The 17,641-nt window shown below is 52.9% G+C and overlaps 2 protein-coding genes across 6 annotated transcripts; one reads left to right on the forward strand and one right to left on the reverse strand.

The window, feature by feature from the left end:
• The first annotated feature begins 27 nt into the window (after positions 1-27).
• ACOT8 (acyl-CoA thioesterase 8) lies at positions 28-12,132 on the forward strand. The gene is made up of 6 exons (XM_080813061.1): positions 28-233; positions 1,493-1,629; positions 7,413-7,638; positions 9,532-9,689; positions 10,235-10,429; positions 11,872-12,132. Exons 1-6 carry the CDS (start codon positions 115-117, stop codon positions 11,988-11,990), a joined length of 954 nt encoding a protein of 317 aa, XP_080669187.1. The 5' UTR covers positions 28-114; the 3' UTR covers positions 11,991-12,132.
• SNX21 (sorting nexin family member 21) lies at positions 12,096-17,427 on the reverse strand. Of its 5 annotated transcripts, none has more exons than XM_080813057.1 (4): positions 17,341-17,427; positions 16,798-17,013; positions 16,152-16,319; positions 12,096-13,152 (listed from the first exon to the last, which is right to left on the reverse strand). In XM_080813057.1, the coding sequence occupies exon 4, from the start codon at positions 13,132-13,134 to the stop codon at positions 12,478-12,480; it is 657 nt and encodes a 218-aa protein (XP_080669183.1). In that variant the 5' UTR covers positions 13,135-13,152; positions 16,152-16,319; positions 16,798-17,013; positions 17,341-17,427; the 3' UTR covers positions 12,096-12,477. The 5 variants fall into 5 exon arrangements, with proteins under 5 accessions (XP_080669183.1, XP_080669182.1, XP_080669181.1 ...); XM_080813056.1 differs by having other exon boundaries at positions 16,746-17,013; positions 17,341-17,421; XM_080813055.1 differs by having other exon boundaries at positions 16,162-16,319; positions 16,746-17,013; positions 17,341-17,411.
• Positions 17,428-17,641: the final 214 nt, after the last annotated feature.

Here is a 17,641-nt window from a genome sequence, read left to right on the forward strand (position 1 = left end):
GTTGGCAGGGGATTTCCGCTTACTGGAGGAAGCTGCCGGAAGAAGCTCCGCGTTCAGAGCGGGTCTGTTCGTGTCCGCTTAGCGCAGTACCCTGCCCCGCAGCAAGTGAACCCCATGTCGTCCCGGCAGGCTCCAGAGGACGAACAGGGAGGCGGCGATCCCCCAGGGGACCTCCGCAGCGTCCTGGTTACCAGCGTGCTCAACCTCGAGCCGCTAGACGAGGATCTGTTCAGGTAGCCGGCCACATCTGGCTCGCATCCCCCCCCCCGTTGGGACAGAGGCTTCTGATCTCGACTGCCGCCTCCGCGTTGCCCCCTGCTGATAGCCTCCTGGACGAGGATGGGTTCTGCGCGGGATGCAGGCTCTGCCGCGTCTGGGAGAGCAGACCTCCCCTCGCTGCCCTAGCTTCGGCCCTCTGCGCGCCAGGTCTGCGCAGCCCCGCCAACTAGGAGGTCCTGGCAATCTGGGCATATAAAGTGGTGGCCTAAGACAGCCGCCTCAGCAGCCACCCTTGAGGAGTCAGTGTCCCTGGGGGAGCCAGCCCAGAAAGGGTGGTGACTTGTCCAAGTGCACGCAGCTGATCAGGTTTAAAACTTACAAGCAGCTTCTTGCATATTCATTGTCCTTTTCCTCTTACATACCTCGTTCCCTCCACCACTTGGAGGGATCTAGTAGCTCATTGCTCTTTCCAAGGCCTGAGCCAGTTTCCTTCCAGATGCCACCTAAATGCTTTCTGTAGCTAGAGATTTAATAGTTTCGTCCTTCAAGGTTCCTACTGGCTTTTCAGAAACAAACTTAGGTGTTAACTTCCCTTCCCCCTAGGTAATGAATTACAAATAACTTCCTGGAGGGCTACTTGGAATCCATTGTATTAAAAAATGTTAACTTAGGGCTGGGCTGGGTTCCTTGGTAGGAAGCTGGAGTTTCACCTCTGGGGTCTTAGTTTCTGCATCTGTGCACTGAAGGGTCAGACTGGAAACCTGAGGGCTCTTAAGAGTCCTAGATCTAGTTCTTGGAAGAACTGGACCGTCTAAGTGGCAGGTTTTAATGCAGTCTGCCCCCAGTTCTTCGAGTTCGTCTTGGTCCCCTAACAGCCTTGACAGGCTTCTGCCTTATCCTTGAATACAGCATTGGAGGAAACACTGGACCTGGGGACAAAAGATGCAGAGACTGCTAGGATTGGCAATATTTAAGTTGTGTCACCTTGCTCAAGTCACTTTCCCTCTCTGATTCCTGTTCTCTTTGTGTAAATAAGGGGATTGGTTCCTTATCTTTAACTGAAGCCCATAGAAGGGTTGGGCGGTCTTGAAGGCTGTGAAGTTCTATGTATGCTGTATGCAGAGTTAGGGTATTTGCCTGGGAGAAGGGTTCATGGCTTTCATCAGATTTCAGGAGGATCTCAGAGAGATCCTGCCCTATGGGCTCAATAATGGTTGCAGGATTTGGCCCTGTGTTTGACCCAAGTATTTCCTGCCTTCCCCTCACCCCACAGAGGAAGACATTACTGGGTACCCACAACCCAGCGGCTGTTTGGAGGTCAGATTGTGGGCCAGGCCCTGGTGGCTGCAGCCAAGTCTGTAAGTGAAGACGTCCATGTGCACTCCCTGCACTGCTACTTTGTACGGGCAGGTAAACTATCCCCCCCCTTATCCCCAACCCAACCCTGGTGGCCCAACAGCCACTTCTTACTGTACCTGGAGGGCTGACTGAGGAGATGGAGGGAGAGGGAGGAAGGACAGTGGTTGGGGGGAGAGAAACTATTAGTTGATTCCCTTTAGGGGAGCCTAGAGGAACAAAGCGTGGGGCCAAGAAGAGTGTTGGACCTCACACCTCCTGAGATCACTGTGTGCTTGTTGATGTGAAAGTGTTGGGGTTCAGAGCAAATGGTCCAGGAAGAATTCTTGAAATGTCTTTGGTGCAAAAAGGTGGTTTTGTTTGTTTGTTTTTAAAGATGTATTTTTGGGGGTGGGGGGGGTTGCCTGGATGGCTCAGTCAGTTAAATTGCTCCCTTCAGCTCAGGTCATGATCCCAGGATCCTAGGATCAAGGCCCCCCGCCAGCTGGGCTTCCTGCTCAGCAGGGAGTCTGCTTCTCCCTCTCCCTCTGCCCCCTACCCTCCTTGTACTCTCGCTCTCTCAAATGAAGAAATAAAATCTAAAAAAATAAAAAAAGAATAGAGTGTGGGGCAGGGGTGCGGCAGAGGGAAAGGGAAAATCTCAAGCAGATTGCGGTGTCCCTGAGATCCTGATCCGAGTGGAAATCAGGAGTTGGAGGCTTAACCAACTGAGCCACCCAGGTACCTCCAGAAAGGTGGTTTTATGAGAGCATGGGGCAAGACCCATGGGCAGAAAGAGCTGCACTGGGGTTGTGATGAGTGACTGATTGATTGTATACTTTTGAGTTCGCAGGGGGTTAGGGACAGCACAAGCCTCCAAGGTATTTTGGAAACAAGGTTTCCAGGAACTTGAGGGGGGCTAGCTGTTGTTAGGAAAAGGTCATTTATTACTGGCTAATAAAACCTTAGTCGTGAGACTCTTCAGATATTTATCAGTGGGCCAAATGCTTGGAGGATGATTGCCTACATACATCTTGGGGGGTAGAGATAAAGGAAGTTTCCAGAGGAATTTCTTTGTTTAAAGGAGACTTACAGGGGTGGGGGTCTGGATAATGTTTAAGCTAAGATTGCCTTTTCTCCTTAGCAAAGTATTAACATTGAGGTAGCTGAGTTCCGAGAGGAATGTCACTCTGCCTGTTTCAAGGACTTGTCAGTGCGATGTTTGTAGTAAGGAAATTTAATTTCTTCTTTTGCCTTTGTTTCCCACATCACTTGTTATCTGGCACGAAATGACATTAAGACTTTGTTGCTTAACTGCTCCCTGCCGGTTTTTGTTCATTCTCTCCACACCTTCTGGTGCCAAGCCCTGTACTGCATCCTCAGGGAGGTGCTGTCACCTCTGCTAAGAGTTCCACAGTGGGCAGCTTGGCTTGGAGAAGAGAGCACCAGCCTGCAAATCAAGAGACCTTGGGTCTGTTTTCAGCTTTGCCACTAACTTGCCAAGCAGTCTTTTTTTTTTTTTTTTCTTAAAAGATTTTATTTATTTGACAGACAGAGATCACAAGTAGGCAGAGAGAGAAGAAGGGGAAGCAGGCTCCGCGCCAAGCAGAGAGCCCGAAGCGGGGCTCGATCCCAGTACCCTGAGATCATGACCTGAGCCTAAGGCAGAGGCTTTAACCCACTGAGCCACCCAGGCACCCCTCACCAGGCAGTCTTGAATGAGGTTACCATCCACATCCCCACTAGGCTTGGTTCATCCCACCTGAAAAATGGAGAAGGGGAGGGTTCTGGAATGTTGCTGGTTTCCCATGAATGAGAACTGATATTCTTTTTGAATGAGGAATTTATGGGAATAAGTAAAATTTGCATGATACGGAGCATAGGTATGTATGTTATCTTGTTACCTTGGTCCTTACAAGTCAACAGGAGGGGTAGGAATTCCTGCGACCATTCCAGAAGGAAATGGGGACCAGAAGAGGTTATGAAACCAGCTCCCTCAGTGCTCAGGGAGGCAGCACTGGGATTTAAACCTGAGTGTGCGTCTCCAAGCTTCATAACTCTGCCCTCCTCCTTTGCTTTTCTCTTTAATCTTGGGACGTAATTCCAGACCATGGGAGAGCTACCAGGTTTTGGGGGAAGGATCCTTTTCCTTGGAAGGTCTCCATCCAGGGCAGCGTAAAATGAGGCATGCCCACGCTACTATTTCAAAATAATCATCAATCATTTGTGTCCCTACTTCAGTGTATATTGAATAATTGGCAACTCTTACAGGACTATTAAAATAGAAGTCAGGGGACAGGAGACTAGTAGTAACCGGATTTGGGAGAAGTGATTGTGTTAAAAAAAAAACAAAAAACAAAACCAAGGCTAAGGCATATTGTTACAGTTTTATAAAGTTTGTTCTGAGCTTCTTTGCAGCAAGGCAAAAAGGGAAGCTCTCTTGCAAGTGTGAGATGTGACCTCCCAGGGGGTCCAATGATGATATTTCCATATTTTTAAATAAAAGAGGCTGGGATGGGTGTGGCTGTCCTCGGCTATTTATCAATTCTTTTTCAATTCTTTTTCTAAAAATTGTAGGATAGAATGATAGTTGTTTTTTTTTGGTTTTGTTTTTGTTTTCAGGTATTGCTCTGCAGATAAAGAAGAATGTAGTACAGGGGTCATCTGACTTGAGATAGGTGTAGAGCTTGGCAAATCAGAGTATAGAGTCATCAAACATTATTTTGCAAGGGGCCAGATAAAAAGTAGTTTGTGTTTTGGAGCACTTGGCTGGCTCAGTCAGTGGAGGAGGTGACTCTTGATCTCAGGGTCATGAGTTCAAGCCCCATGTTGGGCCCGGAGCCTCCTTTAAAAAAACTATTTTAGGTTTTGAGGGCAAAAGCAACAGACAATATGTTAAAAAAAAAAAAAAAGGGGGGGGGCTTGTGTGTAGTTAAAAAATGTTATTAATGGCATCAATTTCCTCATCTATTCAATGGGGGAAAAAACCTTTGCATAGCTATTGTGAAACCCACTTGAGAAAACCTGACTTAGTGTCTTTCTTTCTTTTTTTTTTTCAAGATTTTAATTAATTATTTGACAGAGAGACACAGCGAGAGAGGGAACACAAGCCAGGGGAAGTAGGAGAGGGAGAAGCCGGCTTCCCGCAGAGCAGGAAGCCCGATGCAGATGCAGGGCTTGATCCCAGGACCCTGGGATCATGACCTGAGCCACCCAGGTGCCCCTTACCCCCACTTTTTTTTCCTTAAGATTTATTTATTTTAGAGAGCCTGCTGGGTGGGAGGAGGGGCAAAGGGAGAGAATTCTCAAGAAGGCTCCCTACTGAGGGTCGAGCCTGATTTTTGGAGTGGGGGCTCGGGGCTCGATCTCAGGACCTTAAGATCATGATCTGAGCTGAAACCCATTCAGAGCCTTAACCAACTGAGCCATCCAGGTACCCTGACCTGCCTTAGTTTCTAATGCTATGTGGCACCCAGCAGTCACTCCACAACTGTTTGACCCTTCCTTCAATATATTCCAGGGCCTACCTGCTCTGTTCTAATAAAAATGTCCAAGAACAGGTCTGGAACTCATTCACACTGAAAGGTATATCACTAGTAACTAGAAGTACTGTATTTTAGCTACAGCCAAATATTAGATTAGAGCCTTTTTTCTTCCTTTTTTTTTTTTAAGATTTTATTTGAGAGAGTGAGCACGAGCAGGGGGAGAAGCAGAGGGAGAGGGAGAAGCAGGCTCTCTCCCTGCTGAGCAGCAAACCCAACATGGGGCTCAATCCCAGGACTCTGGGATCATGACCTGAGCCGAAGGCAGATGCTTAAGTGACTGAGCCTCCCAGACGCCCCATTTTTATTTCCCTTTTAAAGTTTGTTGGTAGGTAGGGAAAGGAGGGTTCCTTGCCAGCCCCTGAAATCAGATTGTACATGTAACTGTTTCCAGGATATGGACTCTTGGGAATCCCTTCCTAAAGGCCTGAAGACCCCCATTCTGATAAAAATGCCCCTTTGGCAATGCCGGCCAGCAGGTTGCTGAGCAAACCAGCCAGCTTTGGATGGTGATACTTTTTGCTGTTGAATGAGCCTCGGGTGCGTGATTGGCTCCCCATTTGGATGATGATGGAGGAAGCAAACTGGTTGAGACCTGCTTCCTTCATCTGAATGTTGAATATCGTCCCTAATTTGTCTCACTGCCAAGGTATCAGAGTTCTCCAGCATCAGCCTGAATCAGACACAGAAGGACTTCAGGGACACCAAGGAAGCTCCTCCTAGAAACCCTCCTGACTGGTTTTTTGAGGACTAGCTAATAGGCCTCAACCCAGGGCCAGTGACTTCCATGCTACCCTGGGGATGCAGATACCCAAAAGAGAAGGGCCAAGTGACTGTTGTTTGCATCTAGAATGAAGTGACTGACTGGCAGCAGGCTTTTCCTAAGAAAATGAATAGTCAGACAGATAATGGCCAGACCATATATAAAAATAGAACTCTGGGCTGCCCAGGTGGCTCAGTCAGTGGTGTGTCTGACTCAGTTTGGGCTCAGGTCATGATCTCCTGGCTCGTGAGATCAAGCCCCGGGTTGGGCTCTGCACTCAGCAGGGAGTCTGCTTGAAGACACTCTCCCTCTGCCCCTGCCCCCCCAAATAAATACATCTTAAAAAAAAAAAACAGAACTGTGATGCATAGTTGGCAGCAGGCATCACAGGAAGCCAATCTACTGTCTACACATCAGACTTATAGGAAATCAGGCCGCCATATCTGGCAACCAGTCCAGGCAGCCAAACCATAACCCCTGTTAACAGTCAGCCCCAAACACCAAAGACTGGACTAACAGCTGATAGCTTCCCTAAGTTCTGTCCTTAGGACCAACCAGAGAAAGCCAGATACGCACACCTACCCAGTTACAGAGACTGCCTGCTTCTAGTTCGCTTCCCTGCAGACTGCCCATGCCAGCAGCCTCCTGGAGTGCCACAGAGTCGATCTTTTTTCACGGTAATGCTTTTCTGCTCCTCTGCCTGCCTTTGAGTTTCTGCCAAATATAAGTGATGGTGACTGACTCCCTTGCTATACTAAACTCCGAATAAATAGCTTTTGCTTGTTCTAAAGCAAACAGACAAAAAGGCGCAGGCCAGAGTTGCTGACCTCTGATCTAAAAGATTAGTCCTGTGGGGCGCCTGGGTGGCTCAGTGGGTTAGGCCTCTGCCTTCAGCTCGGGTCATGGTCTCAGGGTCCTGGGATCGAGCCCCGCATTGAGCTCTCTGCTCGGTGGGGAGCCTGCTTCTCTCTCTCTCTGCCTGCCTCTGTGTCTACTTGTGACTTCTCTCTCTCTGTCAAATAAATAAATAAAATCTTAAAAAAAAAAAAAAAGATTAGTCCTAGACTCATGACAAGATCCCAGTCAATAGGTGAAACCAGACAAAGCTGGGATTATTTTCTTTAACAAACTCATGGAGCACTTGACTGTGGCTGGACGTTATTCTGAACACTTTACAACTCCAGTTGAATTCTCCTTAAGATCCTGAGAGGTATGATCCCTATTTTACAGATGGGCAAACTGCTCAGAGATTTTCCCAAGGCCACATGGCTAGTGGCTAGTGAGTGGCTGGGCCAGGATGTGAATGCAGGGAATGTCCCCCCTGCTCCGGGTTGTGGAAGGAGAGGTGCTTCGCTTGTCCTGGAGCACCCGAGAACAGGCTCTGCTATCCTCGCTGTACCCCTAGTGCCCGGGCCATAGCAGGCCTCAGTCAGGGACTACCGGGTAGAAAAGAAATAGAGAAGGAATAGCGGAGGTGCCTGCCCAGCCGTGGTGATGACGACCGCCCATATGGGGCTCTTTTGGACACACCATGTCACTTGTGCCTGCTGCAGGGGACCCCAAGGTGCCGGTGCTGTACCAGGTGGAGCGGACGCGGACGGGGACGAGCTTCTCGGTGCGCTCCGTGAAGGCCGTGCAGCACGGCAGGCCCATTTTCATCTGCCAGGCCTCTTTCCAGCAGGCCCAACCCAGCCCCGTGCGGCACCAGTTCTCCATGCCCAGCGTGCCCCCGCCCGAAGAGCTGCTGGACCATGAGGCCCTCATCGACCAGTATTTAAGGTGAGAGAGCTGGAGGCTCCGGGACACCTGCCGTTGTCACCTGGGAGTGGGTCATGGAATCCTTTAGTGGGTCTTGACCGGCATTTAAAAAAATACAGATATTGGAGTGTATCGTGTGTAGTCAGGGTCAGCCCCCTTTTCTGAAACTTGAGCTTCAGTTGTGTGTGTCTGTGGTGTGCGTGTGTCTGTGCGCGCGGGTGAGTGTGTTGGGTCGTGATGTAAGTGCAGAGCTTCTGATTCAGCCGGGTCAGGTACTGTTACAGCTTTCCTGGTTGTTAAAATTCAGACACACTTCTGTGATCACTTGGTACATACCTCTCCAAACCCTGAGTGGTCCCTCTGCTCCTCCGGGATCACTCATGATCCGGCAGCCTAGCAGGTAATGCCTGGCGTGTGATGGTCCCTGCTGCCTTTGCCTTAGTGTGTGTTCAATATTTGAATATCACCTGGTGAAATACCTTTCTCGCTTGGATCACAGCCAGTAAAGTTGGGAACATTGTGGGGCAGGGGAGAGAGCTCGGGGTCCCGACACAGGACGGACACATGAACTCTGGCCGGGTCTGTGTCTCTGTTAGTGTTCCCCTGCTGTGTGACTTTGCCTGGCTCTCCGGCCTGCCTCTGAGTCCTGCTTTACCTAAAAATCGGGAATGGTCATGTCTGTCCTGCCTACTTCACAGCTGCATCCCAAGGAGACCTCTCCTGGCCCGTGCTGCCTGCTGGGGAGGGAGCAGAGCACCGATGGGATAGAATGGGTGTGATCTTTTGGTAAAGGCCCAGATTCAAATGTAGACCTTTGTTTCTGCTAGCTGTGTGAGTTTGGGCAAGTTGCTTTCCCACTCTGAGCCTCTGCTCGCAGGTACCAAGGTGCTAATTGTGATTCTTACCTCACAAAGCTGCTATGAGGATTAAGTGAGGTAAGAGATGATAAGTAACTCCATGAAAGCTCCGTGAATTGTAGTTTTAGCGCTGCCCACAGAGAGGAGTGCGCATAGGGCCTGGTCTGCTGTCAGCACTCCCAAATGTTCACTGAAATGAAAGGAGGACATTGTTCTTAGAGGTCCCTGAATCTAGAGCTATGCTGTCCAGCTAGGAAGTCACTAGCCACATGGGGCTGTATTAACGTAACATTAAATAGAATGAACAATTCTGTTGTCGCACTAGCCACACCCCAAGCACTCAGTAGCCATGTGGCTAGCAGCTTCCTAGTGGGAAGTGTAGGTACAGAAATGTCCCGCCATCACATAAGGTCTGTGGGACCGTGCCCTAGAAGCGGGGGCTGAAAATGGAAGCCCTGGTGAAGAGCTCTCAGGGCGGTTGTTACCAGGGCGGAGGGACTTCCCGGGAGATGGGAATTGGGAACGCGGTCTTCCCAATTGCTTAGGGTTCGGTTGGTCGGTCCGAGTTGCTCAGCCTGCTTCCTGAAAGTGGAGAATAGCGAAGTGGGTCAAAGCCTGAAACATGGAGCCAGACTGCCTGGGTCCACATGCTGCCTTCTCCACTGCCTGAGCAAGCTCCTGGAACTCCCGGTGCTCATTTCAGGTCAGTTCTCCCGTGGGGGCGATGACCGCACTGTGTCACAGGGTTGTCGTGACGAGGTCATGTGTGCTTAGAAGCGTGCCCGTGGTAGGGTCCGCCTTGCCACTCTGAAGTGTTAGAGGAGGTAGGTGGCCGTCACCAGCTCCATTTTGCAGTTGGGAAGAGAGGCTCAGCGAGGTAACTCAGCTGGCACAGGGCCACAGGGCGCCTAAGTGGCAGAGAAAGGAGTCAGACACTGTGCTCTTCTGCCTGTCAGATGGGAGGGGAGCTGTGGGGAAAAGTCAGGAGTCCCTGTGGAGGAATGAGGGGGTCACAGAGGCAGCTCAGAGAGGCTCTCCCTTTCCCCTTTACTTACAGGGATCCCAGGCTCCAAGAGAAGTACCGAGTGGGACTGAACCGAATTGCTGCCAAGGAGGTCCCCATTGAGATCAGGCCGGTAAAGCCACCTGCCCTGAATCGGCTGCAGAGCATGGAGCCCAAACAGATGTTCTGGGTGCGAGCCCGGGGCCATATTGGTAAGAGGACCCCAAGGACTGGGGCTAGGCGTGCCCTTTGTGGCACGGGGCGTGTTACTTCCCCTCTCTGGGCCTGTTTCCTTGTCGGTGTGATGGGGAAGTAGCTTCTCACGAGGACCCTCTCTGCTGCCTGCATGGGGATAAATGGGATGGTGACTATAATAATCCTCATGGAGACCCTTTCTGGAGAAGACCAGGCACCTTGCTGAGGTTCTCCTCTAGGACCCCTACTAGCCATATGGCCTCTGCGCAGGCTGGAAGAAGACACCCCCTTAGAGGGCTCATTGTGGGGGACTTAGGGAGTGAAGGCTGGATTTCAGTCCTCACTTAGCGCTGCCCTCTGCCCATCCCTACCTCCTTTGTCAGCTGGCGCGCGTGCGCGCGCGCACACACACACACACACACACACACCCTCAGGCCAGGCGCCCTCATGCAGCAAACGGTCTACACATCTGTGCACGGCAGCCCCTCTCTGCGTGCCTCCCCACAGGTCCTGAGCTGTAAAGCCCAGGAGCCTGGGGCTGATGGGCCTGCGCGTGTTGCAGGGGAGGGCGACATGAAGATGCACTGCTGTGTGGCCGCCTACATCTCGGACTATGCCTTCCTGGGCACGGCCATGCTGCCCCACCAGTGGCGGCACAAGGTGCGCTTCATGGTCTCCTTGGACCACTCCATGTGGTTCCACACCCCCTTCCGAGCGGACCACTGGATGCTCTATGAGTGTGAGAGCCCCTGGGCTGGTGAGTACCGGGCCACGGGGGACAAAGGGGCTGATGGGAGGGGGGCGCGGGGAGGGTGGGTTGGGGCAGGAAGCCTGCTTTCTCAGGTGATCCTGTGGGGCACCGCCCGTCGCTTCCTCTCCTGGCCCCCTAGTCTCTGGCATTGTTGTCTTCAAAATGACAGCATGAGGCTCGAGAGGGGACACCTGCTAAGCTTAATTTCTGTAGCCTGCAGGGAGTACCAGAGACCCAGTTCTAGGCCCAGAAGCACCAGATTCTCTGTGTGATCCTGGACAAGTCCCAGCTCCTCTCTGAGCCTCAGTTTCCCCATCTAAACAAATAGGGTCACATAGAACAGTGGTATCTGAATGCGGTGGCACATCAGCCAGCCAGCTGGGGAGCCTTTCCAAAGCAGATACTCAGGTTCCACCCCCAAGATTCTGACTCAGCAGGTCTTGGATGAAATCCAGCAAACTATTTTTTAAGCAGCTCCCTTGAGCAACAGTGCAGATTAACCAACCTGACTGGGGGTCAGAGCCCTCCATAGTCTCTAAGGGCTCCACTACTTGGGATATTCATGGTGTGCAGAGAAGCCCAGACTTGTTCATCAGTGTCTAGTCTCAGAGCCCTGGGCTCCTTTCTAGGCAAGTATACTTCAGATAAAGAAAAGCCTTGCTCTGTAAAACGGGGGCAGAACTGAAGGGAATCTCTCTTCAGGGAAGGGGGACTCTCCAGCACCAAGAGTGTTGCAACACAAGATCAGCAACCTTGTGGTTAGAACACCTGGCTTCGGGTTTGGCCTGCTTCTTATGGCCGAGGGCCTGAGGCTCCCTGGACTTCGGTGTCTTCATCTGGAAAATGGGCCTGCCTCACTTGGCCATTATGAGAACTAAGTGAGCTCTACTCTGTATAAGGGAGACCAGCAGCTCCCTCTAGAACCTTCCACTCAGGCCCACTGCTAGCAAGGGAGTGGTCAGGCTGGGAGGGTGGCCAGGTGTGATGGCCCCAGGTCCTCCCCACATGCCCTTTTTCCTAATAGGGGTGAGGATGGGTTTTCATTTGTTTGTTTTGTGAATTACCACCCTGGAGCACCCAGTTTGATTCATTAGAAAGGGAACTGCTGGGTTTCCTACTCTTAAGTGGCCAGAGTGGGGACGGATCTACTTAGCCAAGCTGCTGACCTGAGACTGCCCTCAGAATTCTTCCCCCTGTGAGCTTTTTGAGGAAGCCACTGGATATGTGAAAGTGCTTTCAAACTGTCAAGTGGGGTTCCCTTAGGAGTTACCCCCAGGGACCATTCCTGATAGGCTCATAAAGGGGCACTTAGAGACTGGGAGAGGCCACAACACTTGATGTGCCCTTGGACGGGGCAGCCAGAGCAGCTGCACACTTTCCAAGAAGCATTGTCTGGCTGGGCTCTGAAGGAGAGAGAAGGCCGTTCTCACCCTTCCCCTCACCCACAGGTGGCTCCCGGGGGCTGGTCCAAGGGCGGCTGTGGCGTCGGGACGGCGTCCTTGCTGTGTCCTGTGCCCAGGAGGGCGTGATCCGAGTGAAGCCCTGGGACTCAGAGAGCAAGCTGTAGCCAGAGGGACCAGCTTGGCCTGGGGCTTCAGGGGTCACCCTTCTCCCAACACCTTACAGTCAAGGGCTGGACCTTCTATCCCCAAACCCAATAAAGAGACTAATACCACTGGAGCTGCTGGCCTTTAATTCCCCTGGGCCAGATGGCAGCCCTACTCCAGGACTCCGGAGGAAGAGTCCCTAGCCCTCGGGCCAAGGAAGAGGTAACATTGACCTACCCTGGGGCATAGTCCCCAGACATTCATGAGCTGGAGAGGCTGCATCAGACTATCTCCCTCTGCCACCCCAGGGCAACCCTGGCTGAAGCTTGTCCTAAGCCCAGCTCGACAGAAGGAACATGTTTCCTTGGTTTGCTGCAGATTCTTTGTAGGACTTCTAGGGGTTCCCAGCACCCCCTACAGCTTCCCAACTGCTATTCCTGCCCTCCTTGCCCACCCCCCATCCCTGGGCGGTGCCTCTCCCCACAGTGGCCTTCAGTGTAGGCAAAGTCAGTCCAGTTCCTCCTTGATAAGCAATTCTTTGAGACTGGGGGGTGGCGTGGGGGTCAGGCCTGCCTCCTGCAGGGCCTGGAGCCGGGCCTCTGTTTGGCGTTTGTCCAGGCCCAGGCGCCAGGAGAGCCGGACATGGGCTTCCAGAAAGGGTGCCAGCAGAGGGTGGGGGTTCTTGTCCCCCAGCAGTTGCAAGGCCCTCTCACAGCACGCCCGGGCCTCCCCAGGGTTCTCCAGCTCCTGGTGGCACACAGCCAGCCCAGCCAGGGTCAGCAGTGGGCGGTCTGGGCCCAAGGGGGTGCCTAGCTGGGTCTGCAGCTGCCAGGCATTGGCCCAGAGCGCCAGAGCCTCATGATAGAGGCCAGTGCAGGTGAGGCTCTGTGCCCGCCGCAGCTCGGGCAGCACGAAGAAGTCCTGCAGGTCCGGGGCACGGCGCAGCTCAGGCACTGCCTGCAGGTGGCTCAGAAACTGCTCGAAGGCCCGGCTCCGGCGGGCGATGGTCTCTGCGGTAAAATTCCGGCGCAGGCGCTTCCGGGGGAATGAGATGGCAGCCATGGGGCCCCGGAACTGTCGCTGCAGGTTCCGATGCAGCCGCTCAAAGTCCGAGTAGCGGCGAGAGATCTGGGCTGGCTGGCGATCAGGTGGCCCTGGACCCATCACGGCGAGGGTGTAGAGCTGCAGGGAGGGTGGGGTCAGTGCAGGTGTGAGTTGTCCATGCACCCCTTCCCTCCCCATACCCACACCTCAAGCTGCATTCCCCCACTTCTTCCCTTGGCCCCTGAGACTGGGCCCAGGAGGGTGGGAGCTGCTGGGGCGGCAGCCAGGGAGCCCAGTCCCATCTTACCTGAGGCTCGTCTGAAATGACCCAGGCCCAAGGCAGCACGGGGAGAGAAAGACAGAGATGAGCTTCAGTGCCTAGACCTGCCACCCCCTTTGCCCTTCCAGGGAGCACTCCCTTCCCATAGGGCAGTTAGCTCTTCGGACAGCCCCTCTGGTAAACCAGCTGGGAGCTGAAGCCCAGGCCGATCTCTTGGGCCACTGAACCAGCCTTCAAGACCAGCTTGGACTTTGTTCCGCTCTGGACACAGAGCCCCCACATCCTTAGCCAGGTTATTCCAAAGCAGACCTGGAGGACAGGTCTTCAGATAGATCAAGTAGTGATCGTTGTGAAGAGGGCATCAGGGCACACCCCCCAGTCAGCTACTCCCTTGCAGTGTGTCGTCAAGCAAGGCAGTCCCCCCTGGGGTCTTGCTTTCCTCTCTAGTGAGCAAAGTGGTGACCTAGGTCAGTGTCCCCTCACGTGTGGGATGCGTATAAGTAAATGTTGGGCCTGAGATTCTAGGTGGTTGGTACTGGAGTAAATAACACTGAAGTGGAGACAGGAGGTGACCCCCCCCCTCCTTGCCGAGTACTCCTTGAATCCTGACTACAGGTTGAGAAGCTCTCAGCTTGGTTTTTTGAAACGCATTTCTCCAACACTTATCTCCCCTTTCAGAAAAGACCCAGAAAGCAAATCTCAGGTCTGGGCCTTTAGGCAACAGGATTCGTGCAGGGTTTTAATGACATGCTCTCATTTTCACTGTTTTTATTGTATTTAATTCATTAATTTTTATGGTTGTCTTTATGGCAAACAAGGCTTTCCAAATACCGTAGTGCTTTGAAGTCTTTTGAACTTATTTATGAAAAAAAATAGGTTTACTTAAAAATGTTAAGCAAGGAATGGTACAGTAGCATTTAGCTAGGACAAGAATCATGAAGGTGGTCCTGGAATGAGTGATGTTTGAGAAACGCTGATCAAGATGACCACGAAGCTGCCCTGGGGCCCGAGCACCTGTATACAGATTAATCTGTAATAATGCTGACCCACCAGGTTTAAAAAGGGGGATTTGTTAAGCATGAGATACTGAAGGCACACTAACACCAAACCTGGACTTTTCTCTCGAATTTGTTCTGTGAAACTGCCAATATTCTAGCCACCTCTGGTCTATTTTATACTTCTCTTCAAGATTCAGTGGACATTAATACTAAGGATTAAAAGATTTTACCTTAAAGAAGTTTATTTTACTCCCGCTCAGTTCTGCGTTCCCAAAAAACACTGGCTGCAAAAACTTTTTGTTTTTTTTTTTTAAAGGAACAGTTATCAACATTCCAGGAAACCAGTTTCCTTCAAAATACACTTCAGGAAGCATTGTCTAAAATGACCCCTTATATTCATGTAGCTTTTACTTTAAATTTTAGGCAAAAAGGAAACATTTTATATCCATTATTTCATCTGACCTTTGTAATGTCCTGCCAGGACGGGTAATAATGACAGTAGCTCCATTAACTGAGCACCGGCCCCTGTCATGATGTGCTGTGCTGGGCACTTTACTATGGAGCACAGCAAGGAGGGAGCCCCTGACTCTGACAGCAGAGGAAGCGGGCTACAAGAGAGGCAACGGGCTCCAAGGCTTCCCCTAAGTCACATAGCTGGTAAATGGTCCAGCTGGGATTCAAACCCAGGCCCGCCTAATTCCAGAGTCCCGGCTTTCAACCCCACCCCAGGAACAGAGGAAGGGACTTGTCTCTCTAGACATGGGCCAGAGCATATCCGGCCATACTGCTCTATCTTGTCATTCTCTTCTAGAATCACCCAGTACTTCCCTGCTGCCTGGCCATTCCTGAGGGTCCCTTTCCCAGTGCATGAGGCCTGGCTGGGACTTTCGCCACTTAAGACTAGATCATCAGAGTCGATCCTTGCTCAAATTGGAGCAGTCACCCCATAGGCGTGGCCCTTGTTTACTCACAGCGCAGAAAGGAATGAAGAGGCCCAGATGTGGGACAGGGCTCCAGGCCCCTTGCCTGCTGAGTCAGAAATGGAGGAGGGTGGTGAAGATGAGGGAGGTCTGAGTCTGCCGGGACTGGCCAGGTCAGGCTGGGTTTCAGGACCTGGCAGACCTCATTCTCCCATGTCAGTTTCTCCTTTCCACAGGCAAAACCAGACTCCAAGGCCTTCCCTTGCTCTCATCTCAACACCATTTGCCCCCTAAATCTAACCCTCAGAACAAGATTGTTGTGTACAGTGTGGGTGCCCAGGGATTGACTGACCTGGGGTATAAGGCCCTAGACACCAGACATTTTCAAGCCAAAGTTAAGTCATAATAGTTACCATTTTATCAAGCACTTCATAATGCCAGGCACAGTGCTAAGGGCTCTCTGTGCACTCATTTAATTTCTTCAACAACCTTCTGCATTATTCCCACTCCTCAGATGAGGAATGAGCGTCATCAAAGTTACACAACTCACCCAACGTCAAACAGCTGATAATTGGGGTCTGAATCAAGGTCTGGATTCAAAACCCATTTTTTTTTTAAACTACTAACCAATGCAACTTGGGTCTCAGGTCTGACCCAGATAATAGTCTTTCTTGTGTATCTTGTATTTTGCTACAGTTTGCAAAACCTGGGGGAAGGGGGGCCCACACGGCAGTTCCCTTAGTCTCAAAACCAGGATGGGGAGGCAGATCCATAATCCCTCAGAAAGCTAAGTCATCTGCCCAAGGACTTGATCAAATTACATCCCCTTTCTGACCTCAGTTTCCCCATTCCTAAAATAGATTGACCATTTATCAAGTTGGGAAGTTGGGAGTCTTTCTCTTAGCTAGACTTTCAGACTCAGCCCAGGGGTTCCTGGACCTTCACTCACCACGTACTTGGAGGGTGGGTCCTTGACCACATTGGCGCTGGTCACCTCGAAGAGCAGCCGCTGGGGCACGAGGGTGTTCCGGGACTTCTTCCAGAAATCCTGCAGCTGCCTTGCCAGCGGCTGACTGCCCCGCTGCCCATCAGGTGGAGAGCTCCGATCTGAAGGGCACAGGACCAGTCACATTAGTGGGCCTGGGGCTAAGGGCCACATAAACCACGTGTGACCTCACTCATACTCCCAACAGGTGAGACAGGCTTTATTTCCATTTGACATAATGGAAAGTGAGGGCCAGAGAGGGACCAGGTGCCAAACACCATGCCTGGCAGACAGTGGGCTCTAAAATATTTCCACCCCAAAACGTTGCTAGCACATTATTACGATTTGTATCCCAGACGCTGTACATTTAATACCCCCAGCAACCCCAAGATGGGAATGATTTCCCTCATTTGACACAAGGGAAAACTTGGCTCAGAGAGGTTTGTGACTCTCTCAAGGTCACACAGCCAAGAAACGGCTGGGGAACAGGGCTGGGGTGGAGGCCTAACCGAGCCCCAGGGTTCCCGCCTCTGTCTTCGGCAACTCGCCTGCATCTTCTCCCGACGCCCCGTCCCCGGAGGGCAGCGGGTCGGGGCCAACCTCCCTGTCGTCCTCGTCGTCCTCCTCCTCTTCGTCCTCGGCGCTGGTGAAGCTGAGGGTGCCGCTGAGGCGGGAGGACAGGCCCTCGGCGTCGTCATCCTCCAGCTCCGAGCTCTCCGGGAACTGCTCGGCCTCCGGACCGGTCGCCGCCTCCCCCGGGTTGTCGCCGGCCAGGGCGTGCCGCAGGCGGTGCAGGAGCCGCGAAGCCATGGCACCCTGGGGGGAGCCCGACACTGAGGCCTGGGCGTGGGCGGGAGGGAGACCCGGGGCCCCGCGCTGGGAGGAGGGGCGGGGCCCAGCCGGCGGAGGGAGGGGCGCGGCGGAAGCCCCGCCCCAGCCCGTTGGGGGTCCTACGAGGCCCGGGCGTTGCCTGGCGTCGCACCCTCCCACCGCCGTAGCCTAGGGCCGCGCTCTTCCCGGGATAGGCCGGGATCCCCCCTCTCGTCTCTTTTGCCTGCTGGCGCGTCTCTCCCTCCCGCGCCCCGCGGTGTGCTCAGGGGCGCGCGATCCCCCGGCGTCCGGGGTGCAGCCCCGGCAGCTTACCGAGGCCGGCCGGGCTTCGCCGGGCCCAGGCCGCTCACAGCGCCGCTCCGGCCGCTTCCTGCCGCCGCCCCGCCCCCGGCCCCGCCCGCTCCCCGGAGCCTCCCGGGAATCCCGGGCCCTCCGCTCCGGGAGGGACTTGGGAATCCTGGGTAGGCCTGGGCGAGCCCCAGCCTCCTGCGGGACCGTACCCAATCCGCAGGGGCTCGCACCCTCCGCGAATCCTCCCACCCGTCCCGAAGACCCAGTCTGTCCCGGCTGCCCCCACTGTATCCCACAGTCTCCATCCAGCACTCTAACTTTC

Source organism: Martes martes (genome assembly GCF_963455335.1).
Source record: "Martes martes genome assembly, chromosome: 9".
Taxonomy (NCBI): Eukaryota; Metazoa; Chordata; class Mammalia; order Carnivora; family Mustelidae; genus Martes; species Martes martes.